General features: G+C 38.7%; 1 protein-coding gene across 1 annotated transcript; it reads left to right on the top strand.

Annotated features, from left to right (window-relative positions):
* Window positions 1–10,242: 10,242 nt before the first annotated feature.
* LOC118630665 (all-trans-retinol dehydrogenase [NAD(+)] ADH4-like) lies at window positions 10,243–27,266 on the top strand. The gene is made up of 9 exons (XM_036262604.1): window positions 10,243–10,260; window positions 14,041–14,142; window positions 15,190–15,331; window positions 17,152–17,239; window positions 19,072–19,303; window positions 21,201–21,461; window positions 25,812–25,947; window positions 26,491–26,629; window positions 27,242–27,266. Exons 1-9 carry the CDS (start codon window positions 10,243–10,245, stop codon window positions 27,264–27,266), a joined length of 1,143 nt encoding a protein of 380 aa, XP_036118497.1.
* The last annotated feature ends 733 nt before the right edge of the window (window positions 27,267–27,999 follow it).

Here is a 27,999-nt window from a genome sequence, read left to right as displayed (position 1 = left end):
GTTCCACCAGTAGCCTTCAGCAGAACATGTCAAGTCCTGATAGATAAGCATGCAAGGAAAAAATGATTAACTTAAATGCCAATTCACAATTTGTTTTTGCACCTGACATGTAGTTTACTCTCAACATTTGGTACAAACACAGTTGTCCTTAGTGCCTTTCCCCCTCAAACCTAGAAATAGAAAATGGCTTGTATATTGGTTTTATTCAACCTGCTGTCTTCATCAGAATCAGAGAAGGGGCAGGGGTCTGCCCCTGCTGGCCGCCTCCTCGTCAATCATCATAAAGAGCACTTGGACAGACAGAGGGCTCAGGGCAGAGCACACCCTCTCGGGGACGCTCTGCCAACAAGGAAGCAGCACTCCTCCTCCATCTTCCCAAGTCTGAGCTGCATTGCCCATGTCCGACTCTGCTCTTCTGTTCCCTGAGGGCGGCCGAGGCATGCTCCTGTTCTGCCTTGAGAATTAACCTTACTCACAGGGAGAACTTGGAGAAGCCTTCAGGTCTTGGGAGGTCTGAGTTTGCCCCAAAATGTTTGCTGTAAACAGCACCTACCTTCTGCTCCAATAAAACGCAGTTCTTTAAGCAACTTTTAATGTCTCTTTATGTTGTAGTTCATTGCAAAACTCTCTCTAATCTGATCACAAATGCAGACTTTTTCTCCTTTCTGTGATACACAGCCAAAAATATTACACGAGTACCAGTGACCACCCACATCACTGTATGCCCATCCACTGCTGTTGCTGGTCACAGTTAAGTGTCCTGTTCCAACCACAAACTAAAATCCCTTTTTCCATTCCCGGGCACTGCACTTCCCTGGACAGGGCTCACCTGAGCCCCAGACCCACAGTAGGAGCCCTGCGTCCAGGGAGGACAAGAGCCCACATCTCTTGCCTGCATAATGAGAAACTTTAAGTATTTTCAGATTTTTACCTGAAGACAAGAATAATTACATTCAGGGCTATCACTCAAACAGTAATACATCAAAATGTGCCCATGCAATGTAGAAGCCATCTATGGGCACGTGGCATGCATCCAGGTGCCTGGTTATAGCATTATTGACAGTTACCATTTACAGCGGTGCAGGTGAGAAAGGCCAGTGCCTCAAACTAGATTGGCAGTAGCAGAAATGAATAGAAGTGGACAGATTTGTGAGATATATAGGAAATAAAATCCACAGGAGTTGGAGAATGTCCACCATTTTCCAAAGGTCAGTTCATTCTGGCTTTATAGAGCAAGGAGCTAGGGAAACTTTAGAAATTGCCTAGGGAGCCCATGGCAAAGTCTTACTCTCAACAGGAATGCCCTGAGAGGACATCACTGGTTACTTACTTGGTAAAAATAAATGCAAAGAAGGAAGAGAAGAAAGATGGTGGGTACAAACATATAATTTACATACTATTCAACAGTTCCTCTTAATTTTAAAGTAATGGCAGGAAAATAAGGTTTGAAAGGGGAGATCAGAGTTCTAAATTCAAAATCAAGTATATGCACCTATTATGTTCACAGTAGTCGTTCCTGTCCATTATCTAAATGTTGATAGCACCCCCTTTAAAAATAAAATAGAACAAAGTGGAAAAAAAAGAGAGAGAGAAAGCTCTAACAGAGACTGCTGTGTCCAGCAACGAGCAACTAGAGGTCCAGCATGTGCTAGGCCCTTTGCATTCCCAAAGAACTTGGCAGTGACGTGTTGTTGGAAAGTGTTGCTAAGGGTTTCACCCACATGGAAGTAATGGATATAAAAAGAGGTAAGGAGGAGAGAGAACAATACCACTACCCCATGCACACACACATAAATGCATACAGTAAGTACATAAGGTTTCCAAATATAAACACTTCCCATAAATATGTGGCAAGAGTCTCAGCAAGAGGCTAAACAAGCTACTCAAAATATGGATGGTGAACAATGTAGGTCCAGAGACTTTTTTTAAAAAAACAGTACAGATATTTATTAAAGAAAACCCTACCCTGACCAGTTTGGGTCAGAGGTTAGAGCATGTTGGCTCATAGATCAATGAGTCATGAGTTCAATTCCGGTCAAGGGCATGTACCTCGGTTGCGATTCATCCCCAGTCTTGGTTGAGGTCAAGCGGGAGGCAGCCACTAGACGTGTCCCTTTCATGTTAATGTTTCTCTCTCTCTGTCTCTGTGTCTCTCTCTCTTTCTTCTCCTTCTCCTTCTCCTTCTTCTCTCTTCCTCCAACTCTATCTGAAGATAAATGGGAAAATGTCCTCGGGTGAGGATAAAAAAAAAATCCACAAATAAACGGACCTACACAACTCAAATCCACGTTGCTCAAGGTTCAACTGTACTACTTAAATTCTCTGAATCTCAGTCTCTATAGCAATAAAATGGTCATAGTAACAGAACTTAACTCACGTTTATTTGCTCTCAGTCCTTGACAAAGTAAGTACCAAGATAGAGAAATACTGCTTCAATGACAATTATATTAAAGTATTTAAATTTATCAAAGTAACACACGGTACACATTAAATTTATAAATTATAACAAGTCATGTTTATCAAACAAAATATTTTAATTAAAAAATTTTTAAATAATTGAGAGTAAGCATTTAGAAACTCTGTAGCACACTGGCAGAGTTCTTTTATGTCTTGAATTTAATAATAAAAATTGGGACTTGCAATTTGTATGGTTTTGGTTTATTTCCCATTTCATTTTTTTAATTTCTTATTTCATTTATTTTATTTATCTTTATTATTGAACATATTACAGATGTTCCTCCTTTTTCCCCTCATTGAAACCCTCGTCCCAGATCCCACACCCCCTTTTCATTTTGCTATCCATTAATTTTTATTTCATTTTACAAAAAATGTATAAGTCCATGATGGATTAGAAATAAACACAAAAGTCATATTTCACCATGGATAACTTAAGAAACACTGTCTTAAAAAGATGGCGGCGGGCAGGGCCGGAAGGAGGGTGAGTGTGAGAGAGTGAACGAGTGTGTAAGAGAGTGTGAGTGGACGTGAAGGTGGACGACCAAACCCGAGCAGGGCAGAGCCGGGGAGCAGAAGGTTCCTGTGCTGTGGACGGAGCAGCCGGCTACCACAGTAAGCTGCCCTTCAGGGTGCTTCTCCCTGCGACACAGGGAGGTCCCACCACCTTGGAAGATCCCGGGTCTTCCCTGGGAGGAGGCAGTGGGAGTAGCTGGGGCCCAGCAACCTGAGCCACCAGTGCACCTGGCACCATCGGACACTGTCAACACAGATTATTGCACAGTGGTGGAGCTCCCAAGGTAATGGTTGCAGAAGCCGCAGACAGCCAAGAATCCAGTACCATCCCCCATAGTATCAGCCCATCAGAGTCGAGATATACCCACAGAAACAGAGGCTGGGGAGCAGACATCCATCCCCAGGCAACAGAAGCACAGACTAGCAGCTGAGACCCACCCGCAAAAACTACAGCAAAAGCTGAGCAGGAGTTGAGCCCCCCTGGGCAGCAGCACAACTCAGCCACCAGCAGCGGGACCTGGGGCTCCACAGAGGCATGTAGAGTCCAGTAGCCCACAAGAGCAGTGGGAAGCCAGAGCCCAAGAGAGACTGGTGCTATCCAGCTACTCTCCTGTGGGAACTGCAGGGTGCGGGGGGCACCAGAGAGGCTTGTGCCATCCAGCAGGCACTGTGCCGTCCAATTACCAGCAGGACCTGCAGGGTGCTGAAGCACCAGAGAGACCTGTGTGACCCAGCAACCCATAGACATAGGCAAAGAGCCAGGTCCCCAAAGGGACTGTGCGATCCAGTTACCCACAGGACTTGCAGGGTGCAGGGGCACCAGAAAGACCTGTGTGACCCAGCTGCATACAAGATAGGCTTAGAGGATGTGAAAATGGAGGCAGAGTGAATAGAAGCTACACAGAGGATCTCCCAGGAACAAACAAGAATTACAACTTAAATAAAGACAAATCTTCAGAAAAAAGCAACAGAAAAGCAGCAGGACAGGACCATATAACCAGGGACACTAGCAGGATCTGCAGAGGCATAAGAGGGTAGCAGGCTGGGAGCCCATGGACAGAAGCAGTCTTAGCTGTGAGCAGCGTCCTTAGGGAATAAAGACCAAGCCCACTCCACAGTGCAGAGGGCCAGGAGAGAGCAGTAAAATAGCCACAGCCATTCACCTGGGGGCTACAGCAGAGGGAGGGCAGACTGGGGTGGAGCTCTGTGGGAACACCCAGGATTTGCAGAGCACTCAGAGTTTTTGCTGAGTTGTGGCCACAAAGGACGGGGGTCAGTGTGCCCCTTCCCCCAGCTGTGGGGAAAAGCAGCAGCCCTCCTCCCCCAGAGATTCAATCTTTCCCAGGTGAGGCAAAAAAATGCAAATTGAGGCTCATTAATAACCAGCATCTATCCCACCTATGGATATTCACTTATGCATAACGCGAGGACTACATTCCAAGGCACTGAGTAACTGAGACTACTAGCCTCCAGGAAAAAGCTAGAGGATAAATGAACCTTTCCTGGGCTTGCAAATGTACCCAGGAAAGTAAGACACAGCAATGGTGTTTAACATGGGCCCACCCAGGCTCATCTAAACCCAGTAGAGGGAGCCACAAACAGCAGAACACCCACACCCACAGGGAAAATTTGGCAGGCTCCAAAACCAACAGAGATAGAAAAATGGTGAAACACAAAAATAAATCCCAAATGAAATAATAAGAGAACTCTATCAAAGATGAGATCAATGTAATGCAGCTTAGCAAATTATCAGAGGTAGAGTTCAGAGCCATGATCTTGGGGAAGCTCAACAGCAAGAGTAAGGATATCAGCACCATGAGTAAAGATACAGAAACACTGAAAACCAACAAAGTGGAAATGAAGAATGACATAGCAGAAATTAATAACACAATGGAAGGACTAATCAGCAGAGTAGAGGAAGCCGAGGACTGGATCAGTGAATTAGAAGACAGGGTAGAAAAAAATCAACCAATCAGAAAACCAAAAGGAAAAACAATTAAAAAACAGGAAGACAGCTTAAGAGAACTGAGGGACAACTGGAAAAGTAATAACATTCGCATCATACGAGTCCCCGAAGAGAAAAAAAATGGGCAGGTGTTAGAGAATATATTTGAAGAAACAGTGACAGAAAACTTCCCTAACTTGGTGAAAAAAGAAGGCAATCAGGTTCAAGAAGCACAGAGAGTCCCAAATAAGAAGAACCAAAACAGGCCCACACCAAGACACATAGTAATTAAAATGCCAAAAATTAAAGACAAAGAGAGAATTGTAAAGGCAGCATGAGATAAGCAACAGGTTACCTACAGGAAACCCACATAAGGCTCTCAGCTGACTTCTCAACAGAAACATACAAGCCAGAAGGGAGTGGCATGAAGTAATCAAGGTCATGAAAAACAAGGATCTAAATCCAAGACTACTCTATCCAGCAAGGCTATCATTCAAAATAGAAGGTCAAATAAAGAGCTTTCCAGACAAAAAAAAAAGGTTAAGGGAATACATTAACACCAAACCAGCACTGGAAGATATGCTAAAAGTACTGCTGTAATTAATAGAAAAAATAGGAAGAAAAATATAACCACACTAAACAAAAATGGCAATAAATAAGTACATATCAATTATCACCTTAAATGTGAATGGTTTAAATGCTCCAATAGAAAGACACAGAGTAGCTGATTGGATAAGAAAGCATGACTCACATATATGTTGTTTACAAGAGACCCACCTCACAACAAAAGACTCACATAGATTGAAAGAGAAGAGATGGAAAAAATCTTCCAAGCAAACGGGAAGCCAAAAAAGAACTGGGGTAGCAATACTCATATCTGATAAAGTAGATTTCAAAATGAAGGCCATAACTACAGACAAAGAAGCCACTACGCAATATTGAAAGGATCTATCCAACAAAAAGATATAACCTTGATAAGCATATATGCACCCAATATAGGAGCATCAAAATATACTAAAAATCTTTTGACGGACTTCAAAGGAGAAATCAACAGCAATACAACCATATCAGAGGTCTTCAGTACCTCACTGACATCACTGGATAGATCTTCTAAACAAAAAATTAACAAGGAAACACAGGCTCTAAATGAAGCTCTAGATCAAATGGATTTAATAGATATCTACAGAGAATTACACCCCAAAACTACAGAATTCACATTCTTCTCAAGTGCACATGGAACATTCTCAAAGATAGACCACATGTTAGGGCACAAACTAAGTCTCTACAAGTTCAAGAAGATTGAAATAATATCAAGCATCTTCTCAGATCACAATGGCATGCAACTAGAAATCAATTGCAACAAGAACATGCAAAGACATTTGAAAAAATGGAGGCTAAATAGCATGTTATTGAAAAATGAATGGGTTGCCATGGAGATCAAGGAAGAAATTAAAAACTTTCTGGAAACCAATGAAAATGAACACACAACAACACAAAATCTATGACATGCAGTGAAAGCAGTCCTGAGAGGGAAGTTCATATCACTACAGGCCTACCTCAAAAAACAAAAAATTTCCTAATTAGTTTTCTAACCCTACAACTTAAATAACTAGAAAGTATTCAAAAAGAAAAACCCAGAGCAAGTAGGAAAAAAGAAATAGTAAAGGTAAGAGCAGAAATAAATTACATGGAGACCAAAAAAAAAAAAAAAAAAACAATTCAAAGATCAATGAAACAAAGAGCTGGTTCTTTGAAAAGATAAACAAGATTGATGGGCTCACCAAGAAACAGAGAGAGAGAACCCAAATACCCAAAATCAGTAATGAAAGAGGAGAAACAATAACTGACACCACAGAAATACAAAGATTCATTAGCAAATATTATGAACAGTTATACAGCAACAAATTCGACAATCTAAGCAAAATGAACAAATTTCTAGACACACATAGGCTCCAAAAACTGAACCGAGAAGAGATAGAAAACTTGAACAGACCAATAACAACAAAAGAAATTGAAGATGTAATCAAGACTCTCCCAGCAAACAAAAGCCCAGGCCCGGATGGCTTCACAGGGGAGTTTTACCACATTCAAAGAAGAACTAACAACCATTCTCCCCAAACTATTTCAAAACATTCAAGAAGGAAGACTTCCAAACTCGTTTTATGAAGCCAGCATAAGTCTAATTCCAAAACCAGAAAAAGCCACTACAAAAAAAGAAAACTATAGGCCAATATTCTTGATGAACATAGATGCCAAAATTCTGAACAAAATACTAGCAAATCGAATCCAGCAATACATCAAAAAAATTATTCACCATGATCAAGTGGGATTCATCCCAGGGATGCAAGGCTGGTACAATATTCGCAAATCAATAAATGTGATACACCACATAAACAAAATGAAAGATAAAAATTATATGATCATATCAATAGATGCTGAAAAAGTATTCGACAAAATCTAGCATCCATTTATGATAAAAACACTCAGCAATCTGGGAATACAGGGAGCATATCTCGACATAATAAAGGCCATATATGAAAAACCTACAGCCAACATCATATTCAGTGGGCAAAAACTAAAGGCATTTCACTTAAGAACAGGAACAAGACAGGGATGGCCACTTTTGCCACTCTTATTTAACATAGTACTGGAAGTCTTAGCCACAGCAATCAGACAGGAAGAAAAAAATAAAGGGGACTCAAATTGGAAAGGAGGAAGTGAAACTGTCATTATTCACAGATGACATGATACTATATGCAGAAAACCCCAAAGACTCCATCAAAAATTTACTAGATTAATAAATAAATTGGAAAAGTAGCAGGCTACAAAATTAATGTCAAGAAATCGACAGCATTCTTATACACCAATGATGAACTCACACAAAGACAAACTAAAAAAACAATCCCATTTACCATCGCAGCAAAAAAATTAAGATAACTTAGGAATAAACTTAATGAGAGAAGTAAAGGACCTTTTCACAGAAAACTACAGGTCATTGAAAAAAAGAAATAGAGGAAAATATAAAAAAGTGGAGGCACATACCTTGTTCATGGATAGGAAGAATTAATATCATTAAAATGTCCATACTACCCAAAGCAATCTATAGATTCAATGCAATCCCCATCAAAATACCAATGGCATACTTCACAGAATTAGAACAAGTACTTCAAAAGTTCATATGGAACCAAAAAAGACCTCGAATAACCACAGCAATCTTGAAAAAAAAACAAAGTTGGAGGAATCACATTACCAGATTTCAGGTAATACACTGTAATCAGAAAAGCCTGGTACTGGCACAAGAACAGGCATATAGACCAGTGGAACAGAACAGAGAACCCAGAAATGGACCCAATGCAATATGCTCAATTAATATTTGACAAAGGTGGTAAGAGCATACAGTGGAGTAGAGACAGCCTCTTAATAAATGGTGTTGGGAAAATTGGACAGCTACATGCAAAAAAAGAAAAAATGAAGCTAGACCATCAATTTACACCATACACAAGAATAAACTCAAAATGGATAAAAGACTTAAATGTGACTCATGAATCCATAAAAATCCTACAAGAAACTGTAGTCAACAAAATTTCAGAAATCATACGCAGCAGAATTTTCACTGATACATCACCTAAGGCAATAGAAACAAAGGAGAAAATGAACACATGGGACTACATCAAACTAAAAAGCTTCTCCACAATGAAAGATACAATCATCAAAACAGAAAGGCTAGCCACTCTATGGGAGAACATCATTGCCAATAATACATCAGATAAGGGGTTAATTTCCAATATATATAGAGTGCTCATACAACTCAACAAAAGGAAGACAGAGAACCCAATTAAAAAATGGTCAGAGGAGCTGAATAGACACTTCTCCAAACAGGACATACAAATGGCCAAGAGACATATGAAGAAATGCTCAACATCACTAATCATCAGAGAGATGCAAATTAAAACAACAATGAGGTATCACCTCACACCTGTCCGAATGGCCACCATCAACAAATCATCAAACAACAAGTGTTGGCGAGGGTGTGAAGAAAAGGGGACTCTAATACACTGCTGGTGGGAATGCAGATTGTGCAGCCACTATGGAAAACAATATGAATATGATGTTACCTCAAAAAATCAAAAATTGAACTTCCATTTGTCCCAGTGATCCCGCTTCTAGGAATATATCCTAAGAAGCGTGAAACACCAATCAGAAAGAATATATGTACCCCATGTTCATAGCAGCACTATTTACAATAGCTAAGATCTGGAAACAGCCCAAGTGTCCATCAGTAGACGAATGGATAAAAAAGCAATGGTACATATACACAATGGAGTACTATGCAGCTGTAAGAAAGAAAGATCTCTCATTCTTTGAGAGGACAGTGAGGGACCTGAAGAGTACTATTCTAAGCAAAACAAGCCAATCAGAGAAAGACAAATATCACATGATCTTTTATTTGTGTAATATAATGAAAAAAAACAAACTGATGAACAAAATAGACCCAGAAACATAGAAGTAGGGTGCAGACTGGCAAACTTCAGGAGAGATTGTCAGGGGTTGGTGGAGAGAGAGAAACCACAGAACTTACATACATGTATGCGTAACCAATGGACATAGACAACAATGCTGAGGACAGGGTGGGGGGGTGATGATCAGGAGGAGTATGTCAATGAAGAAAAAATGAGACACATCTGTAACAAAAATAAATTTTAAAAAATTAAAATTAAAAAAAAAAAAAGAAAAGGAAAATAAATGATCATGAAAATAAACAACCACAAGCAATGTGGGTGAATCTCACAAACATGGAGTTGACAGAAAAAAAACATGAAAAAAGACATGCACTAAGATTTCATTCATATAAAGATTTTATTAAGTAAATCTGAACAATACTCACACAGGAGCATAAATCATGAAGAAATGCAAAGAAAATTTATTAGGGTTGTGAAGGAAAGGATGGGTAGATAAAAAATTCTGAAGCAGTGGCAATATCCTTTATAATTTTGTATTAACACATTAATACATGTTTCATAAGCTTTTATCTATTATCTAATATTTAGCAGTAAAAGGAAATAAAACAAGTAAACAAAAACCTTCTCCAAATAATGGCTGGGAGCAAAGGTTGTTTGCAGCTCAAGTAGGATAGCACAAATCACGTGGTGTGTATGGGCGGAGATGTGGATTCCAGCAACAGGACAGGAGAGTGATCGGAGCATAGACGAGCAGGGTGGTATTTATTCCATGAGAGTTCAATCCAGTTTACAGAGAGCATCCTGGACAGAAGGGGAAGAACTTCTTAAATCCGAGAGAAGCCTCCGAGGCAAGTTTCCCAAAGAATAATGGGCACCCAGGGCAAAGTAAGCAAATGCACTATGTCTTTGTTCAATTCTTCTTTTTTGTATATATTTGCTAGAAGAAGCTTCCTTCAGAAGCTTCGATTTAAGTGACTCTCAGAAGGCATCCATTTAAAGTTGATCAAAAGCATCTCTAGTAATTTACTGTAAAAAATTACTTTAGATTTGCCATAATGCTTACCACTAGGATATAAAATTAAATATTATTTATAATGGTGAGAAAAAACAAAAAACGTTTGGGTAACTGCTATAACCATAAAATAGAATTAGCATTTTCTAAAATTATTGTTAGAGAGAATGTGGAAAATGGTCATAGTGTATTAATAAGCAGAAAAAGTAGATTAAAAATATCACATACAGACTTCCGGTCAAGATGGTAGCGTAGGTAAATGCGGTATCGCGTCCTCCCACAACCACATCAAAGTTACAACTAAACTACAGAACAACCATCATTCAAAACTGCCTGAAATCAAGCTGAATGGAAGTCCTACAACTACGGAATTACAGCAGCAGCCACATCCAGACTGGTAGGAGGGGCGGAGACGGACGGGCTGGTCCCACACCCACGTGTGGCGGATAAAAATCAGGAGGACACCTCGGCTGGGAAGGTCCTTCCTGAGGACTGAGGGGTCCCCGTCCCACACTAGGTGCCCCGCTCAGGGTTCCAGTGCCAGGAAGAGAAGTCCCCATAACTTCTGGCTGGAAAAACCAGCAGGAACTGAGGCTCAGGAAAGCTGATGCGGCTGGAGCCCCAGGCAGCTCCCTACAGGGCCCGCGCACGGACTCATCGGACTCTCTCCCTCTAAGCTCGGAGGGGAGGCAGCTTGAGGGGCACCAGAGACACACAGGGAAGAACTCAGCTGTTTGGCACTGGAGCGAGGGCTGGAGAGGGGGCTTTCTCCCGGACAAATGTGCTGTCAGAGGCCTTTGTTCCTTTGGTGAGCCCTTCCCTGGGGCGGCAGACAGTCGCCATACCTGGGACTCCAGCAACCTGGCTCACACTGGTAGCCCCGCCCTGCTGACTCCCTGAGGCCCCGCCCCACCCAACTTTCAGGGCCCCCCAAGCTGTTGCCACTTGCTTAACCTTAAGATTGGCCTGTCTTGGATCCTGTTTCAGGTTTTTCCTAAATTCTTTCAAATGAGCAGCATCTGGTCTCAGCTAGCCCCATACCTCTCATTAAGTAATGCACAGAAACAAACATGGGGAGGCAGCCAAAATGGGGAGACAAAGAAACAGGTCCCAAATGAAAGAACAGAACAAAACCTCAGGAAAAGAACTAAGCGAAATGGAGATAAGCAACCTAACAGATGCTGAGTTCAAAATACTGCTTATAAGGATGCTCAATGAACTTAGTGAGAACCTCAGTGAACTTAGTGAGGGCCTCAAGAGCATAAAAAAGAACCACTCAGAAATGATGGATGCACAGTCAGAAATGAAGGAGGCATTAACTGAAATAAAGAATAATTTACACAGATTCAATAATAGAGTACTTAAATCAAAGAAGCAAACTATCGATTTGGAATATAAGGAAGCACAAAAATGCCTAATCAGAACAGCAAAAAGAAAAAAAGAATCCAAAAAAATGAGGATAGTGTAAGGAGCCTCTGGGACAACTTCAAGCATGCCAACATTCGCATCTTGGGGGTGCCAGAAGGAGAAGAGCGAGAACAAGAAATTGAAAACCTGTTTGAAACAATAATGGCAGAAAACTTCCCTAACTTGGTGAAGGAAACAGACATACAAGTCCAGGAAGCACAGAGAGTCGCAAACAAGATGAACCCCAAGAGGCCCACACCAAGACACATCATCATCAAAATGCAAAAGTTTCAAGACAAAGAGAGAATCTTAAAAGCAGCAAGAGAAAGGCAGCTAGTTACCTACAAGGGAGTTCCCATAAGGCTGTCAGCTGATTTCTCAAAAGAAACTTTGCAGGCCAGAAGGCAGTGGCAAGAAATATTCAGAGTGATGAAAAGCAAGAACCTACAACCAAGATTACTCTATCCTGCAAAGCTGTCATTTAGAATCCATGGCCATATAAAGAGTTTCTTTATATGAAACTTAAAAAGTTAAAAGAGTTCATCACCACGAAACTGTTATTGTATGAAATGATGAAGGGTCTTTTTGAAGAAAAAGATAAAATATATGAACAAACAACATGGCAATGTATACATATCTATCAACAATGGAATCTACAAACACAATGAACAGGTAGAACAGAAACATTCTCATAGATACAGAGAACATTTTGTTGGTTGCCAGATGGGAGGGGGCTTGAGGGAATGGGTGAAAAAGGTGAAGGGACTAAGAGTACAACTTCACTGCTAGACTGACAAACCTTAAAGGGAAGGGTGTTGGGGGTGGGAAGAAATAAACTAAAGAACTTATATGCATAACCAATGGACACAGACAATAGTGTGGGAAAAGGTGGGAGGGGGGCGGGAGTGGGGAGGAGGGGGTCAATGGGGGAAAAATGAGGAACATCTGTAATACATTCTACATTAAACAATAAAGATTTTTTTTAAAAAAGTCTTAAGTAAATAACCTTGAGGTGATGAAAATATTTCAAAATTGATTGTGGTGACAGTTGCCCATTATTTGTGAATATACTAAAAACCACTGAAATATATACTTTAAATGGGTAAGTTGTATGGTATGTGAATCATATCTCAACAAAGCTATTAAGAAAACAAACAAAGAAAAATATCACATATAATAAAATCCCATTTGGTGATAACTCAAAGAATTTACCTCATAAAATTACAGGCATATTTTATTTCTTTTGTTCTTATTTGTATTTTGAAATTTCTCATAATTAATATATATTGCATTTGTAACTAAGACTAGTGATATTTTAAAATATAGTTTAAAACTATATAACTACTATAAAAATATGTATTCATGTTATCAAAGACTAGGAAAAAGCAAAATTGTAGCATTTGAATGGAAAATTATAGGTTTGTTTCTTTCTTTCTACTTTCTTTCAATGTTACTCACATTTAAAAGTGAAAATATGTCAACAGATTAAATAAAATTTTAAGTGTAGAATCCTGCTTAACTTATGAAATTAATTTAGAGTACTGCTTAATTTCTTTTTATACATTTTTATCCAAATTCTTGCAAAGAGACCACATTTTTATTTAATTTATATGCTACTGATAAATTTCATCATATTTAAGCCTCACTTCTGAAATGTTTGTGGGCACAAGAATCACCTGGCTCTTGTTCAAATGCAGACTTTGCTTTAGGGGATTGGGACAGTGCTGGGAGCTGTCACAAGGGCCCTGGTGAGGTCAGTAGCTTCTGGTCCCAGGGAGCATCATACTATGACAGCAAACCTGTAAAAACACATCTATGGGCTAGCAATAGACACTCAGGTAATGCAGAGGTGATCACAAACTGTTCAGTCAACGAATACTTATTGGCCACCTACCCTGTCAAAATGCTATAAGTGTATCCTCTCTGTTGGCGATGGGGAGAAAAAAATCAAGGCATTGTATTAGGGCAAACTGTAATGCACATTTTCTTTTCAAAAATTAAAAGTGCAATGACTATAGTGTAGATCATAAACTCTTATTTTCAATGAATATCACTATTCTTTAAAGTAATAAATTTATACATAAAATCCAGCCACAAACTCTATAACTCCTTTCATGAAATTATAGTATCAACATGCTTTTTCATCTGTTTCCCATATTATTCTCTTTCTCTCTCCCATGTTTTCTCCACTCCTCCCCCACCTCTCCTCTTCCCTCTGTGCCTCCCCCTCCCCCTCTCTCTCCCAGGTTATCAAATGCAAAGCAGCCATAGCCTGGGAAGCAGACAAGCCCCTCCGCATAGAAGAGGTAGAGGTAGCTCCCCCGAAGGCACATGAAGTTCGAATTCAGGTGAGTGGGGCCTTTCCCAGGGCAAGACAGACAAGGCACTAGGACAGTCTGAGCTTCTGTCCGGTCAGGCCGGAACCCCTGGAGTTCTCAGCGTGGGGATTATATTCCCGGTTCAGATAAAAACAAGCCTTATCCCCAGGAGGGGTCAATTAATCATTATTTATCCGTAGTTATTGATAATGAGCTTACATTTTAACTAAAGTACTTTAACATCAATCATTAACCTTAAGAAATTCACATTGGGTTAGATTTAGTTAGGTTTTCATTTTGTTTTTCCAGTTGCCAATTACTGGAAAATATTGGAAGACAGAGAATGTGGTTTGAAACAAGGGAGTGGAAAAACTGAAGTGCTGCCCTGAGCAGCATAGGGCCTTGGTGCCCGGGTGAGGGACCAGGAGTGGGTGAGCAGGGGGAAGAGCCCACACTGCGCAGACAGATCCTAGACAGCAAGTGGGGATAATTCTCCACTGTCCCCAGAGCTGGCTGGCCAGGTTTGTGTCTTCCCTCCAACCACCACATTCATTGAACAGGAGAATGGATGGGATACCCTCACGAGCAGAATCTTGAAGAAGACGAAGAAGAAGAAGAATACAAAGATACAGCAGTAATTAATTTAGATAATCTTTTACTTGATATCTCAACTTTTAACTATAAAATTTTTACTACCTCAATTTCATTTCATGTCATTTCAACAAAATTTGAACAAGTCCTAGAAACCTCTGTTCTTCCCATGCCCCCTGCCTATTAGACTTTGTTTATATTTTCCTTATGATTTTGATTTCTCCTCTTCTGGAGACAGTAACTGCCAATTTTATCTCTTTTATAATTTTCCAATGACAGTAAAAGACAGAAAACAAAGGTATAAGAAGAAAAGGATATATTCTAATATATTTTTATTAGGTTTTTTTCAAAGTATTATTTGTTTTTGTGTTGAACTCTAAAAGTATTGTTACGTCTCACGATGATAATGAAATTATCCTAAAATTATTCACTAATAACCCCAATGATACATTACAGAAACGACTCAAGTATGCGGTTGCTTTGCAGATAATCGCCACTGCCCTGTGCCATACTGATGCCCATATTATCCATCCTAAATTTATGGAGGCCAATTTCCCAGTGATCCTTGGCCATGAGGGGGCAGGAATCGTGGAAAGTGTTGGGCCAGGAGTGACCAACTGCAAACCAGGTATTTTATTTTCTGATTCCAATAAGTGGAAATGTCAGGATATCTCAGAGATAATTCCTGATATATTCCTGGCTTTGCGGGCCATAATCAATCTCTATTTAAGGGGACCATCTTTTGCAAAGCAAAAGTGAGAAACACAATCTGTCACAGCTGAACAATGAGACAAAATACTTGAAATCACTATTGTCTAGTAAAATGTGGGGCTATGGTCACTTTATTTACATATAGCACAGAAACTGTCCTATGAAGCCAAGTTGCAAAGTGAGATTAAACCGAAGCTTCTGTGGAGGCAGAAATGACAACTTATAACAACCTCCTCTAAATAAAACAGAAAACTAATTAAATATTATAAAGAATTCAAATAATGAGGTAGCTCATTGTATAGGTAACTTAAGTGAGAAATATTACACATATGCCAATGTTAGCTTAAGTATTTCTCGAGAGGTTTAAAAGATAAAAAATAATATGTAAATGAAATATACCAATGACTGAAATTACTTACTTCAGATTTCATAACAGATCCACCAGATAATGGAATATGGACTATGTCATCCTCACTTGTCAGACAGGAATACCATTTTCTTCTTTCTTTCTTTAATGGGAATGATCCAAACTTTGAGGTATATTAGTGTCTTTCATTCCAAACAAGATCATAAAAACCAATCACTCCTGAAAGTTTTGCATCCATGAAGGAGTCTGGCCAATGTACTTTCAGCTCTGGCTGTGTGACCTTAGCCAGTTAAGTCACTTTTCTGTAAGTCAGATTTCTGCTTTCTAAAGGAGAAATGCTTTAGAAAAGGGGAACATGGGGTGGGAAGAGATAAACCAAAGAATTTATTTGCATATATGCATAACCAGTGGAAACAGACAATAATATGGTAAGGCAGGAAGGGAGGTTGGAGTGAAGAGGAGGGAGTCAATGGGGGTGGCGTATATCTGTAATACTCTCAACAAAAAAATAAGATAAAATAAAGTGGGGACAATAATAGTTCCCATCTCAAATGGTGGTTCTGAGAATTAGATGAGACAATACAAGTAAGCAGGTAGAATGGTGTCTAGCAGATACCAAATGTTGAACAAATGTTAGTTATTATTAGACCTTGGTCATCAAAGGATAGAATCCATTTTTATTGTTTAGTTTTTAATTCAGATAGAGTAGGAGGGAGAGAGAGAGAGAGAGAGAAACATTGACGTGAGAAACACATCGACTGGTTGCCTCCCGCACGACCCTGGTCAGGGCTGGGGAGGACCCGCAACTGAAGTATGTGCCCTAGGCGGGAATTGAACTCAAGACCAATTGGTCAGAGGCCCGACAGTCTACCACTGATCCAAACTAGCCATGGTGAAACCATTTTTAAATAAGAATTGAATAAAAAGTCGAAAATGTGGAATCTGAGAGTAAAACAAATAATGAAACACGATGATGGTGCAAAGTTTACTCTCCATATCTAGCCTGTCACTGTCCAACTCTCCTGTATATAAGGATGTTCTATTTCCACACAGGTGTTTAGAAATGTAATAAAAAATAGTCATGATGTAGAAAACTGCCAGGACAGCAGAATCTCAGGTAGGAATTTTCACCTGATGGGATCATACAGATTTGTTGCTTGTCTGCCCAGCAGAGAAAACAAGAAAAAGTGTATGTAATGCTTGGGGAAATCAGCCATCTCGTAGACTGACAAAATGCTCTAGCCACCTATACTTTGTGCTGAGCATAAAATGTACACCATAAAGAATGGGATTTCCACTGATTCATCCAGTAGAAACTATTTATAGGTAACATTTATGGGCACCATCTGACATACGGTCATTTTTTCCAGGTGACAAAGTAATTCCACTCTACATGCCTCAATGTCAAAAGTGCAAGTTCTGTCTGAGTCCACTCACAAATTTCTGTGCAAAACTCAGGTAAGCTTTGTATACTGTTAGTAAGCATATAAATTGGTACAAATATTTTAGACAGTACGTACATTGGCAATACCTAAATGAAGTTGAAGAGGTGCCTACTTTCTATTCACCAATTCTACTCAGGTGTGTTCAAGAAACTTACAAAATCACTCAAGAAGACATGTGCTACAAAGTTTATTGCAACATTGTTTATAATGGCAAACAATTGAAAATAGCACAAATGTCCATTAATTAAAGAACACATCAACAGAACGATTTTCAACCTTTTTCATATCATGGCACACATAAACTAATAACTACAGTTCTGCGGCACACATAAATAGGTATTCCTGGCTGATCTGACAATAAAAGTAGGTGTATTTGGATTCATTCACACCAAACAGCTATTGTGTTGGCTGTTGCCATTTTTTTATTTGAGAAGCTAAGGGGAACGAGGTCAGTAACCCTGACTAAATAGTCAGGTATTGCATGTTTTAAAAATTCCTACAGCACACCAGTGTACCATGGCACACAGGTTGAAAATCATTGGATTAACAAATTACTATGTAACAACACACTAGATACTATATAATTATGAAAATGGCTAAACTTGATCTACATGTATCAACACAGAATACTACAGTCCCCCTTATCCATGGTTTCACTTTCCAAAGTTTCAATTACCCATGGTAAACTGTGGTCCCAAAATATTAAAGGGAAAAACCCAGAAATAAACAATTTATAGTTTTAAATTGCATGCCATTCTGAGTAGTGGGATGAAATCTTACTTCATCCTGCCTCATCCCACCCCGAAAGTGAATCATCTCTCTGTCCAGCGTAAGTGCTCCTTGCCTGTTAGTCACATAGTAATGGTCTTGGTTATTAGATCCACTATCACAGTATCTCAGCGCTTGTGTTCAAATCATTCTTACCCTACCTAATTATGGCCCAAGCATAACAGTAGTGATGCTGGCAATTCAGATACACTACGAGAATCTGTGAAGTGCTTCCTTTAAGTGAAAAGGTATGTATGTATAGGGGAAAACATAGTATATATAGGGTTCAGAACTATCCAAGGTTTCAGGCATCCACTGGTGGTCTTGGAACACATCCCACAGGGATAAGAGGGGACCACTGTGATCTCATACAAATAACGTTATGGGAAAGAAGTTGCTGACAGATATATTTAGTAAGGTGTCACATACAAAACAATATGATATCTTGTTTATGGTTACATGTGTATTAGTAAAGATACAATTACATCACTGGAATGATAAATGCCAAATTCAGAATAACTGCTACTTCTACAGAAGAGGAGGAGGGATGCAATGAGGCACAGTAAATAATTTGTTCCAAGGCCAAATAGATATGTCTTAGAGCTAGATTTTAAATTTAGAATTTAAACATGTAATACCCTTAAAAGACCTTCTGGGACATAATAAATATTCAATGAACAGTTTATTATCATTATTATCTTTAGATAACTCCTGAATATTATATTTATTATATAATATCTTATATTATACATATTGTTTATATTATATTTTATATATAATTTATATATTTACTATGTATTATAGTATATTATATATAAAATATTAAAAGTATGTTATTTATATAATATATAAAATGTGTATATAATATATATGTGTGTGTGTGTGTGTGTGTGTGTGTGTATATACATATATATATATTAAAAATTAGGGCAAAAGTCCCAAGTCATTTTCTTAATTTCAACATACTATAAAATTGTCATAACAAATACATAACACCTAACTTTTTTTTCCCAGGAGAGTAACCAATGATCCATTTACTTTCTCCTTTTTGTATCTTTTTTTTTTTCAATTCTTTAGTGAATTTGAAAATCTTCTTGTTCAGCAAGAAGTAATGGCAGACAAAACCAGCAGGTTTACCTGCAAAGGAAAACCCGTTTACCATTTCATGGGGACCAGTACCTTCTCTCAGTACACTGTCGTATCAGATACTAATATTGCCAAAATAGATGATGATGCAAATTTAGAGAGAGTCTGTCTGCTTGGATGTGGGTTTTCTACTGGCTATGGAGCTGCAATCAACACGGCCAAGGTAAATAGTTAGTCATCAGAATCTATAAAATAGAAGTTATTAGGAGGCAGCATGGTAAAGCAGCTAGAAGTGTCTTCAAACCTGGCTATGCCGTGTATCACCTCTGTGATTTGAGGCAAGTCATTTAACCTTTCTGCTCCTACCTCTCTATAATAATACTTACTACAAATTACTGTGGGAATAATTAAAACATATTACATGTGTAAGACAGCTGGCTCACTGGCTGGCATATAGTTGGTACCCAATTCATGTTCATTTTTTTCCCTATACTTGTATGTTATATTGTAGACCACCCTAATGTAAATACAGCCTGTTAAAATGTGTCCCCTATTTTTGTACTCATTTTGTACGAGTCATGAGACAATGGAAACTGCAGAGACCTCACCCATCTCCACGTGGCCACTCCTGCTTCCTCCCTGATGCACAGAGGGGTGCTGCTCTTGGCCATCAGCATGTAATCTCCCCCTAAAACACCACTTGTTCATTCACTCATTAATAAAAATTAAGAGTTGTATGGGAAGCCAAACTACAACCTGAAGGCTTCTGGAGAGGCGATGTTAGTTGGGTGGAGTTAAAGTCTATTGACCTTGGCAATCAAGGCATATTCTCCTGTAGATAGCATTCAAGTCTCAAGGAAGAATCATCACTCTTTGGGCTACACGTATCTCCTTTTCTGGACTCCATTCAGACTCTCACATTCTCCCACTTCAACCTTACTTAAGAAATATTAACACTGGTGATTCAGCTATATTTTCTTTTAAATCTAGTCAAGTTGATCTAAATTCCCAGGACATGTTCTTCCCACTGTTGAGAAACAGCTAAACAACCTCAGGAGATGCTCAAGAAGAAAAATAACTCTGATAGTAGCAAGAAAAGGGAAGGGAAGTATTAGTAATACTCAACAGAAGGCAAGACCTTTATAAAGCTTAATTTACTTCTGGGGGGAAAAGTGATGCAACGACTCTGTATAATTATTGGGGACCTCCCACATCATTACCAGCACCCTTAAATCTTTCTAATTTGCTTATATCCTTTACTGCCAAATTAACATTTCACGGAGATCTTTGGAAGTATGAGAATAGACTATAACAGTGTTTTCTACAGATAGAAAATCAAAGGGAAGGGGTATTTTATAGTGACCACCCAGCACTGCAATCAAAAGCAGTTTTACACTCAGGGGTCTGGTTATATGACACAATGTGTGCAGTGTTTCAATGTATACATTGTTGTGAGCTGGCCTGAGAATCCAACTACTGAGTACAACATTGCTATTTGGGGAAAATGCATTTCTACTTTCAATGAGACAGGCAAGCTTTTCAACAAAATCTCTAGAAAAATCTACTTGGAAATAAACTAAACACAGGTCACAATATTATACTAAATAGTACAGAGTGTATATAAAATGATATTCTGAATATATACAAATAAATTTTTATTTCCCCTAAATAGCAAAAACTAGTATATACATACCCAACATCACGAATAAAGTAAGAGATGCCCATTCTCTGTAACATTAATACAAACAAATAAGGCTTATTAGAAATATAGACAGTAAATTACTTGTGGATCTATTCTAAAGGGCAAACAATGAACCCTTTGTGATGTGTGAGCTTTAGAACTTTGCTCTGCTACCACTAAAGGGAAAAGAACACAAGGAGATGATTTCCACTTGGGCTTGTTCCTTATAAACTGATGATCCTAATGGCCCTCAAATGATTCTCCAAATTCAGTCAGTGACTCTTCCATTGTCACACTGGTCATTTCCCCACGTGGCTGTATATCACTCAGTCTTATCACAGGCAGTCCTTATGTGTTGTTCCTGCACCCACCTCACTCTGTACCTTGAAAAAAGTGGGACCAGCTGCTTTAAGTTAACTTACAAATTTCCTGCCTGCAGGTGACCCCAGGTTCTACTTGTGCCATCTTTGGCCTGGGAGGCGTCGGCCTTTCTGCTTTAATTGGTTGCAAAGTTGCAGGAGCTTCCAGAATCATAGCTATTGATATCAACAGCGAGAAGTTTGCAAAGGCCAGAGCCCTTGGAGCTACTGACTGCCTCAATCCCAGAGACCTCCAGAAACCCATCCAGGAGGCCATCATTGAAATGACCAATGGGGGTGTGGATTTTGCATTTGACTGTGCTGGTGGATCTGAAACCATGGTATGTACATTTTTTATAAGAGTATATAGTAAGTACTACTTATTGACATTCATAAACCTTGACAGTATGAATATATGACTATACTTTTCATATTTAATTTAATATATTTATATGTGCATAAACTATATATTTATATGACAAGCAATGTTTACCAATAATATGTTCAATATTATTTAGTATATTATAATTTATACTTAATCCATTAATAAATATTACTGATTACTATTCAATATTTATGTTATTAATATTTCTGTTTATTCTTCCACATGAAATTCTGAGACAATTTAGAAATGTAAAATTTTAAAGAGGAGTAAGAGAATGTGACTGGTGTCATCCTACAGCCTAAGGTTCCCACTCCCATAAAAGGCAGAGCAGGGAGAGGCCCGCAACCTACACACAATCCAGTTCTCTCCGTCAGACCTCAGTAAATGGGCTGCAAAATTAGGTCCAAATTACATATTTGAAATTTTCAACACATGAAATACACACACACTGCAAAACTAAAAAGTAAATCTCTTCTTCCTAAACACTACAATCTCCTTTCATTCGGATGTCTTCTCCTCTCCGGACGGGCTCCCTGACCTGCAGGGCCCATGGAGCCAGCCCTGTCTATTATCCTACTCCGGAAAGTGCCAGAAAGCAGGGACAGACAGCCGCACAGGCAACACATGGAAAAGTTAACTGGCCAGAGTGCCCAGGCTTATTACCCAGCACATATCCATTTAATGCCCTTTGCTCAAAACCTCTAAGTAGAGGTTTGTTTTGTTTGGTTTTGAATGAAACGACAAAAGAATTCATCAACTACATCATCTGCCTAGAGCTCCTTCTTATTTCATTGGTGAAAGCTGTGAAGTGTGTTGTGTCCTTTTATTTACACCTTCGCACAGCCTGGCTCCTGGCTCCCTCCTCTGGGGCAGGCGAGGACATGAAGTCTAGGCTCTGACTGGAGCAGGCTCTGCTGGTCCTTCCCTGTGGTCCTCAGTGACCCGTGAGTTCCCCAGAGGAGAGTGGAGACCGGGAAGAGCTGCTGAGAGCAGCAGGCTGCGGGCCTGGGTGTTTCCTCCCAGAATCCTTCCGTTGTAACAGGATACGTGTTGGAAAGAGGATCTGGAAGATGATGAGCGCTCGATAAAGGTTGGCCCTTGCTGAAGACCCCTGCATGGCGAGCTCCCTGCCCTGCCCTGCTCCCCCGTGTTCAGAGCTCAGCCCTGCGCTGGGCACCTGCCGCCGCCGTGCGCCACACACACCCCTCCCCCCACAGCTCAACTGTTTTACAAACCCTGAAATGCAGCCTATTTACCTCATTTCCCTGGTACAGATTTTCTCAACACTGGCTCTACTTTATAAATGCCTGGGCAGTTGTTGCTGTTAGTGCCAGTGAATGGACCACACCTTAGGTATTCTCATGAGTTAGGGGCCCAGGTGTCCATAGAGTGTCCACGTTTCTCAAGTTGAGAACCACTGACCTAAAACTGGGCTAGTTCTATTTTTCACTGATTTATTATACCAAGAAATGTATTTTAAATTAAGGAATAGAATTACACTAGACTACCCCAATTTTAAGAGATGTAATTTATGCCCTGGCCGGAGCTCTGCGGTTGGAGCGTCGGCTTGCCGACCAACGAGTTCCAGGTTCGGGTCCCGCTAGGGGCACGTACCAAAAAAAAAGGAGAGAGATGTAATTTATTTAATTGTAAACAGATGAACTAGCTACCTACTCTTTCATCAAAAGTTTTCATAACTAGAGAAAGTTAAATCTGGGTTACAGAGGAGTTTTCAGTAATGCTATGAACTTGGTTTCAATGAGGTCTCATGCTCTAAAGCAACCTAAAGGACACAACAGAACAATTAGAAAGCTACAATAATGCACAATTTTATAAGATTTTGACAATTCAAAATAAGTCTCATCAAAAGTTAACAGAGGCTGCTAAATAAAATCCTGAATTTGCATATAATACCCACTTGACTAAGTCCTCATTATGGAGGTTAATTCCTTACTTGAAGCAAAGCTCAGAAATGCAGAAAAATAAACTGGAAAAACATTAAGAAAGAAAAAAACAAAAATCAGTATAAGCAGTTCCCTTGAGTTGACCAGTAGTACCTGTGGTCTTTTCCCCTCTTTATGAATCTAAGTCATATACAGAAATAAAAATGATTCTGCCATATAAAAATTGCCAATAGTAGAAGAGTTTCTGCTTAGAAATGTTAGAAATTCTCAAAATAATAAATATATACATAATTAAATAAAAAATTTAAAACACATTCTTAAAGTTCTAGGTCATTGTATGTTCTGTCACTAGTAAGATACAGAGAGAGAAGATGGAGAGAATTTCCTGTACTCAAGTTCCTTCTTTTATATAATTATCAGTGATGAAAAAGAACTGTACTTCCTATTGGAACTCCTGTAAAAGTAAAAACTGCTCCAACAGGTCAGAATCAATTGTCCCCTGACTATGGCAAGGATATTAGACAAAGTTTACATTTGTATAATACTAATCTCAAAACATTTTAACTGTCTATTTACCATGGGGCTTCTAAGGGGAATGGCCATCTATAAACCTATATCTTTTTAAAACTTATTTACATTTTCAATCTTTGAGAGTTTTATCTTCATCCCAAATTTATAGTAGGCTAAAACAACAATGTTTTCTCTTTCTCAAATACAAAGATCAATGCAACATTCCAGGGCCACTGTCTTCTAAGGTGGTGAATCACCATTCAAGAAAGTTCAAGTTTGTGGTTTCACAATCTCAATACGAGGTCTTCTCTGTGTCACATCAGGAGAAGGGACAGCTGGCGGGTCACACACTAGACTTTTCTGTTTGGGGTAGGAAATGACACCATCACTTCTGCCCAAAGTGCATTGGCCAGAACTAGTCACATAACTCCACCTAAATGCAAGACAGCTTTAAAATAAAATCTAGGGAAGCAGATGAAAAGTTTCATGAGCAGCAGCCAGTGTCATTTTAACTGTTTTGTCCTCTATTTTAAATAGCATTTCTTTTCATTTATCCTACCTTGAGATTCACTAAGTTTACAGTATGTGCCGCATCCTAGGTCTAGTGAGTAATCACCCTCTCTTTGTGCCTTTAAAGATTTTGATTCTATACCCCTGAAATTGCAAACATTTTTTCTTTTTTTTTTTATCCTCACCCGAGGACACTTTCTCATTTTTTTGTCCAGGTAGAGTGGGAGGGAGAGAGAGGAACAGAGAGAGAGAGAGAGAAACATCGATGCGAAAGGAACACATCGAGTGGCTGCCACCCGCACAACCGACGAGGGCCGGGGACAAACTGCAAACGAGGTGCGCGCCCTTAGCGGGAACCGAACCCGGGTCTCTCAGGACCGCAGGTCAACGCTCTAACCGCTGAGCCAAACCGGCCAGGGCTGAAATTGCAAACATTTTATTTTATTTTATTTTATTTTATTTTATTTTATTTTATTTTATTTTATTTTATTTTATTTTTAATGAATTTTTTTTTTTTTTTGTTACAGATATTTTACCTTTTTACCCCATTGGCACCCCCCACCCCACCCCACCTCCACCCTGTCCCCGGCTTAGTTGTCCATGTCCATTGGTCATGCATACATGCATATAAGTTCTGTGGTTTATCTCTTCCCACCCTCCCACCCCCCACCCCCTCTTCTGAGGGATGTCAGTCTGTGCCCTACTTCCATGTGTCTGGGTCTACTGTATTCCTCAGACTGTTATGTTCATTATATTCCGTATATAAGTGAGATCATGTGGTATTTGTCTTTTTCTGCTTGGCTTCTTTCACTTAGGATAATACTTTCCAGGTCCCTCCATGTCGTCTCAAAGGATAAGAGATCTTTCTTTCTTACCGCTGCATAGTACTCCATTGTGTATATGTACCACAGCTTTTTTATCCATTCGTCTACTGGTGGACACTTGGGCTGTTTCCAGATCTTAGCTATTGTAAATAGTTGAAATTGCAAACATTTTAGACTACACCCCTGGAAATAGTCAAAAGCTTGTTGATTTCAGCTTATAATATCATCTGTTGATCTTTCCTAACTTCATGTATGTGTATTTTTCTTGATATACAATGATTCATTCTAGGTTCAGCATAACTATGGTATAAAACAGGTTGAAATAGTATGTTCTGTTTCTTTTTAATTTTTTTTTTTATAAATCAAAAATTTTATTGAATGTTCTATCTGAAGCAAAGCCCCAAGCCTCCACCTACAACACTATGACCTCGTTAGCTTGACTTCCATTATCTCCTTGCAGAGTTGTATAAATTTTCCCTAAAACACAGTACAAACCCACACTGAAGACATGTCCTACTTTCCTACTTACTCAGCTAGTCTTTTTTGTTGACCTTCCAGAAAGCAGCCCTGGACTGCACAACAGCAGGTTGGGGATCCTGTACTCTCATTGGAGTAGCCATTGGTGACAAAGGACCAACTATTTCTCCAATAGAGCTAATATTGGGCCGTACTATGAATGGAACATTATTTGGTGGTCAGTTTTTTTCTTTTAATTTTCTCCATAGTAGTACTCAAATTCTTATAGTGAAGATTACTGAAAAGGACAGGACAATAACTTGTTTCTATTGAGTGCCTAGAATACATCTAAAAACCACAGAAAAGCTATTGTATTAATTACTTGAAAGTAAACCTTTAAAAAAAGAAAGTAAAAGCTATTTTAGTAATTACTTGAAAATAAACCTTAGAAAATAAAAGAAAGTAAACCATTTGAACAGAAGAATAACTAAAATTTGTATATTGAAGTTCTAGTAAAATGAACCAACATAGAGAAACAGTAAGCAAACTTGGTCAAACAGAGATAATTTCTTATCTAGAAATGAAAAATAATCTTGAACTGTTCCTATGAAGAAAATGTTTAAGTAGATAAAAGTATGGAGAATTGAAGATGTGAGAGGCTTTAATCTACTTGGAGCAAGCCAGATCTGACCGCATAAGTTCACTCATCCACCAAACACTGATTAACCTACCTGTTCATGTCAACACCAAATATTTATTTGGATTTCTGGCCAAATTACAGGTTGGAAAGGTAGAGATTCTATCCCAAAACTGGTTACTGATTACAAGAATAAGAAATTCAACCTGGATGCTTTGGTGACCCACACACTGCCTTTTGACAAAATCAATGAGGCATTTGACCTAATGCACCAAGGAAAAAGGTAAATTACAAAAAGAAAAAAAAAATTGGTAAGTGGTTTGAAAAATTTTAATAATGGTTCCAGTTTTATTTGATGTTAAAAAACTAAACAGTTTCTTTACTGACATTTTCCACATCATCAAACATACCAGAGATGCTTAAAAGATGAAATAGTGGCTATCTGGGGGACAGAATCACTTTCCACCCTGCTGCTATTGTTTCCCAGTTTGCACTGCCATACATTGTTCCAACATAGAGAGGTGGTGGAAACGGATACATGTTTTTTCTTTCACAGACAATCCTAAATTTAGTTGGGGCTACTTCCTAGAAAGAGAGGTTTCTATACTATAACATCAAGTCCTTCTGGTACAATACAGTCCTGGTCCTAAAATCATTATGTCCTCAACTGCGGCCAAGGGAGGGTCCCCAATTCTCCCTCAGCATATTGGCATCATATATAAAGTATTATTAATGCCAGGAATGGAAGATTAAATAAATTAGGCTTACCAAATTATGTGTCTATAAGAGAAAAATTAAATCAAATCCTGAAATAAATAAACAAAATTATTTGAGAGTTTTGGTTAAATTTATCATGAAAATTATACTGATTTTTTTAAAATATAATTATTAACAGCATTCGAACAATCCTGATCTTCTGAAGGAACAATTTGGAAAACTATCTGACTGACTCTGAATCTGTCTGGTTAATTTATAATCTGATATGATGAACCAAGGATCATTATGAATTTCAACAAATATTTACAGTTAACATCTCAACATCAAATATCTATAAAGATCATAGCACTTGTAATAAAATACATTAATATTCTTGTGTTAAATAACTATGAAAACTGATGTATTTATGAATAAAATCATATGATGTTTGGGAATGGTTTAATACGAGTTTTGGAAAAGTAGGAATGAGGTGAAGGCGGGGGCACCTAGATTGAGTTACACAATACAAAAGAATAAACTCAAAATGGATAATTGACTTAAATATATGTGCAAAACCATAAGAATTCTAGAAGAAAACATAGGCAATAAAATCTCAGACATCTCACATAGCAGAATTTTCACCAATACATCTCCTAGGGCAAGAGAAACAAAAGAAAAGTAAACAAATAGGACTACAACCAAACTAAAATATTTCTGCACAGCAAAAGAAACCATCTTCAAAATGCAAAGGGAAAGCACAGTATGGGTGAATATATTCACCAATGATACATCTGATAAGGGGTTAATTTCTATAATATATAAGGAACTCATACAACTCAACCAAAGGGAGATAAACAATTCAGTTAAAAAATGGGCAAAGGACCTGAATAGACACTTCTCCAAAGTGGACATACAGGTGGCCAGTAGACATATGAAAAAATGCTCAACATTACTAAT

The sequence above is a fragment of the Molossus molossus genome, unplaced genomic scaffold (genome assembly GCF_014108415.1).
Source record: "Molossus molossus isolate mMolMol1 unplaced genomic scaffold, mMolMol1.p scaffold_m16_p_1, whole genome shotgun sequence".
NCBI lineage: Eukaryota > Metazoa > Chordata > Mammalia > Chiroptera > Molossidae > Molossus > Molossus molossus.
The sequence above is the reverse complement of the archived record's forward strand: the minus strand, read 5'-3'. Positions and strand labels throughout refer to the sequence as shown.

Coding starts and splice junctions, on each gene's coding strand:
- LOC118630665 (XM_036262604.1), top strand. Junction 15,332..17,151: donor AGTGACCAACTGCAAACCAG/GTATTTTATTTT, acceptor CATTTTTTCCAG/GTGACAAAGTAATTCCACTC. Junction 25,948..26,490: donor GAATGGAACATTATTTGGTG/GTCAGTTTTTTT, acceptor GCCAAATTACAG/GTTGGAAAGGTAGAGATTCT.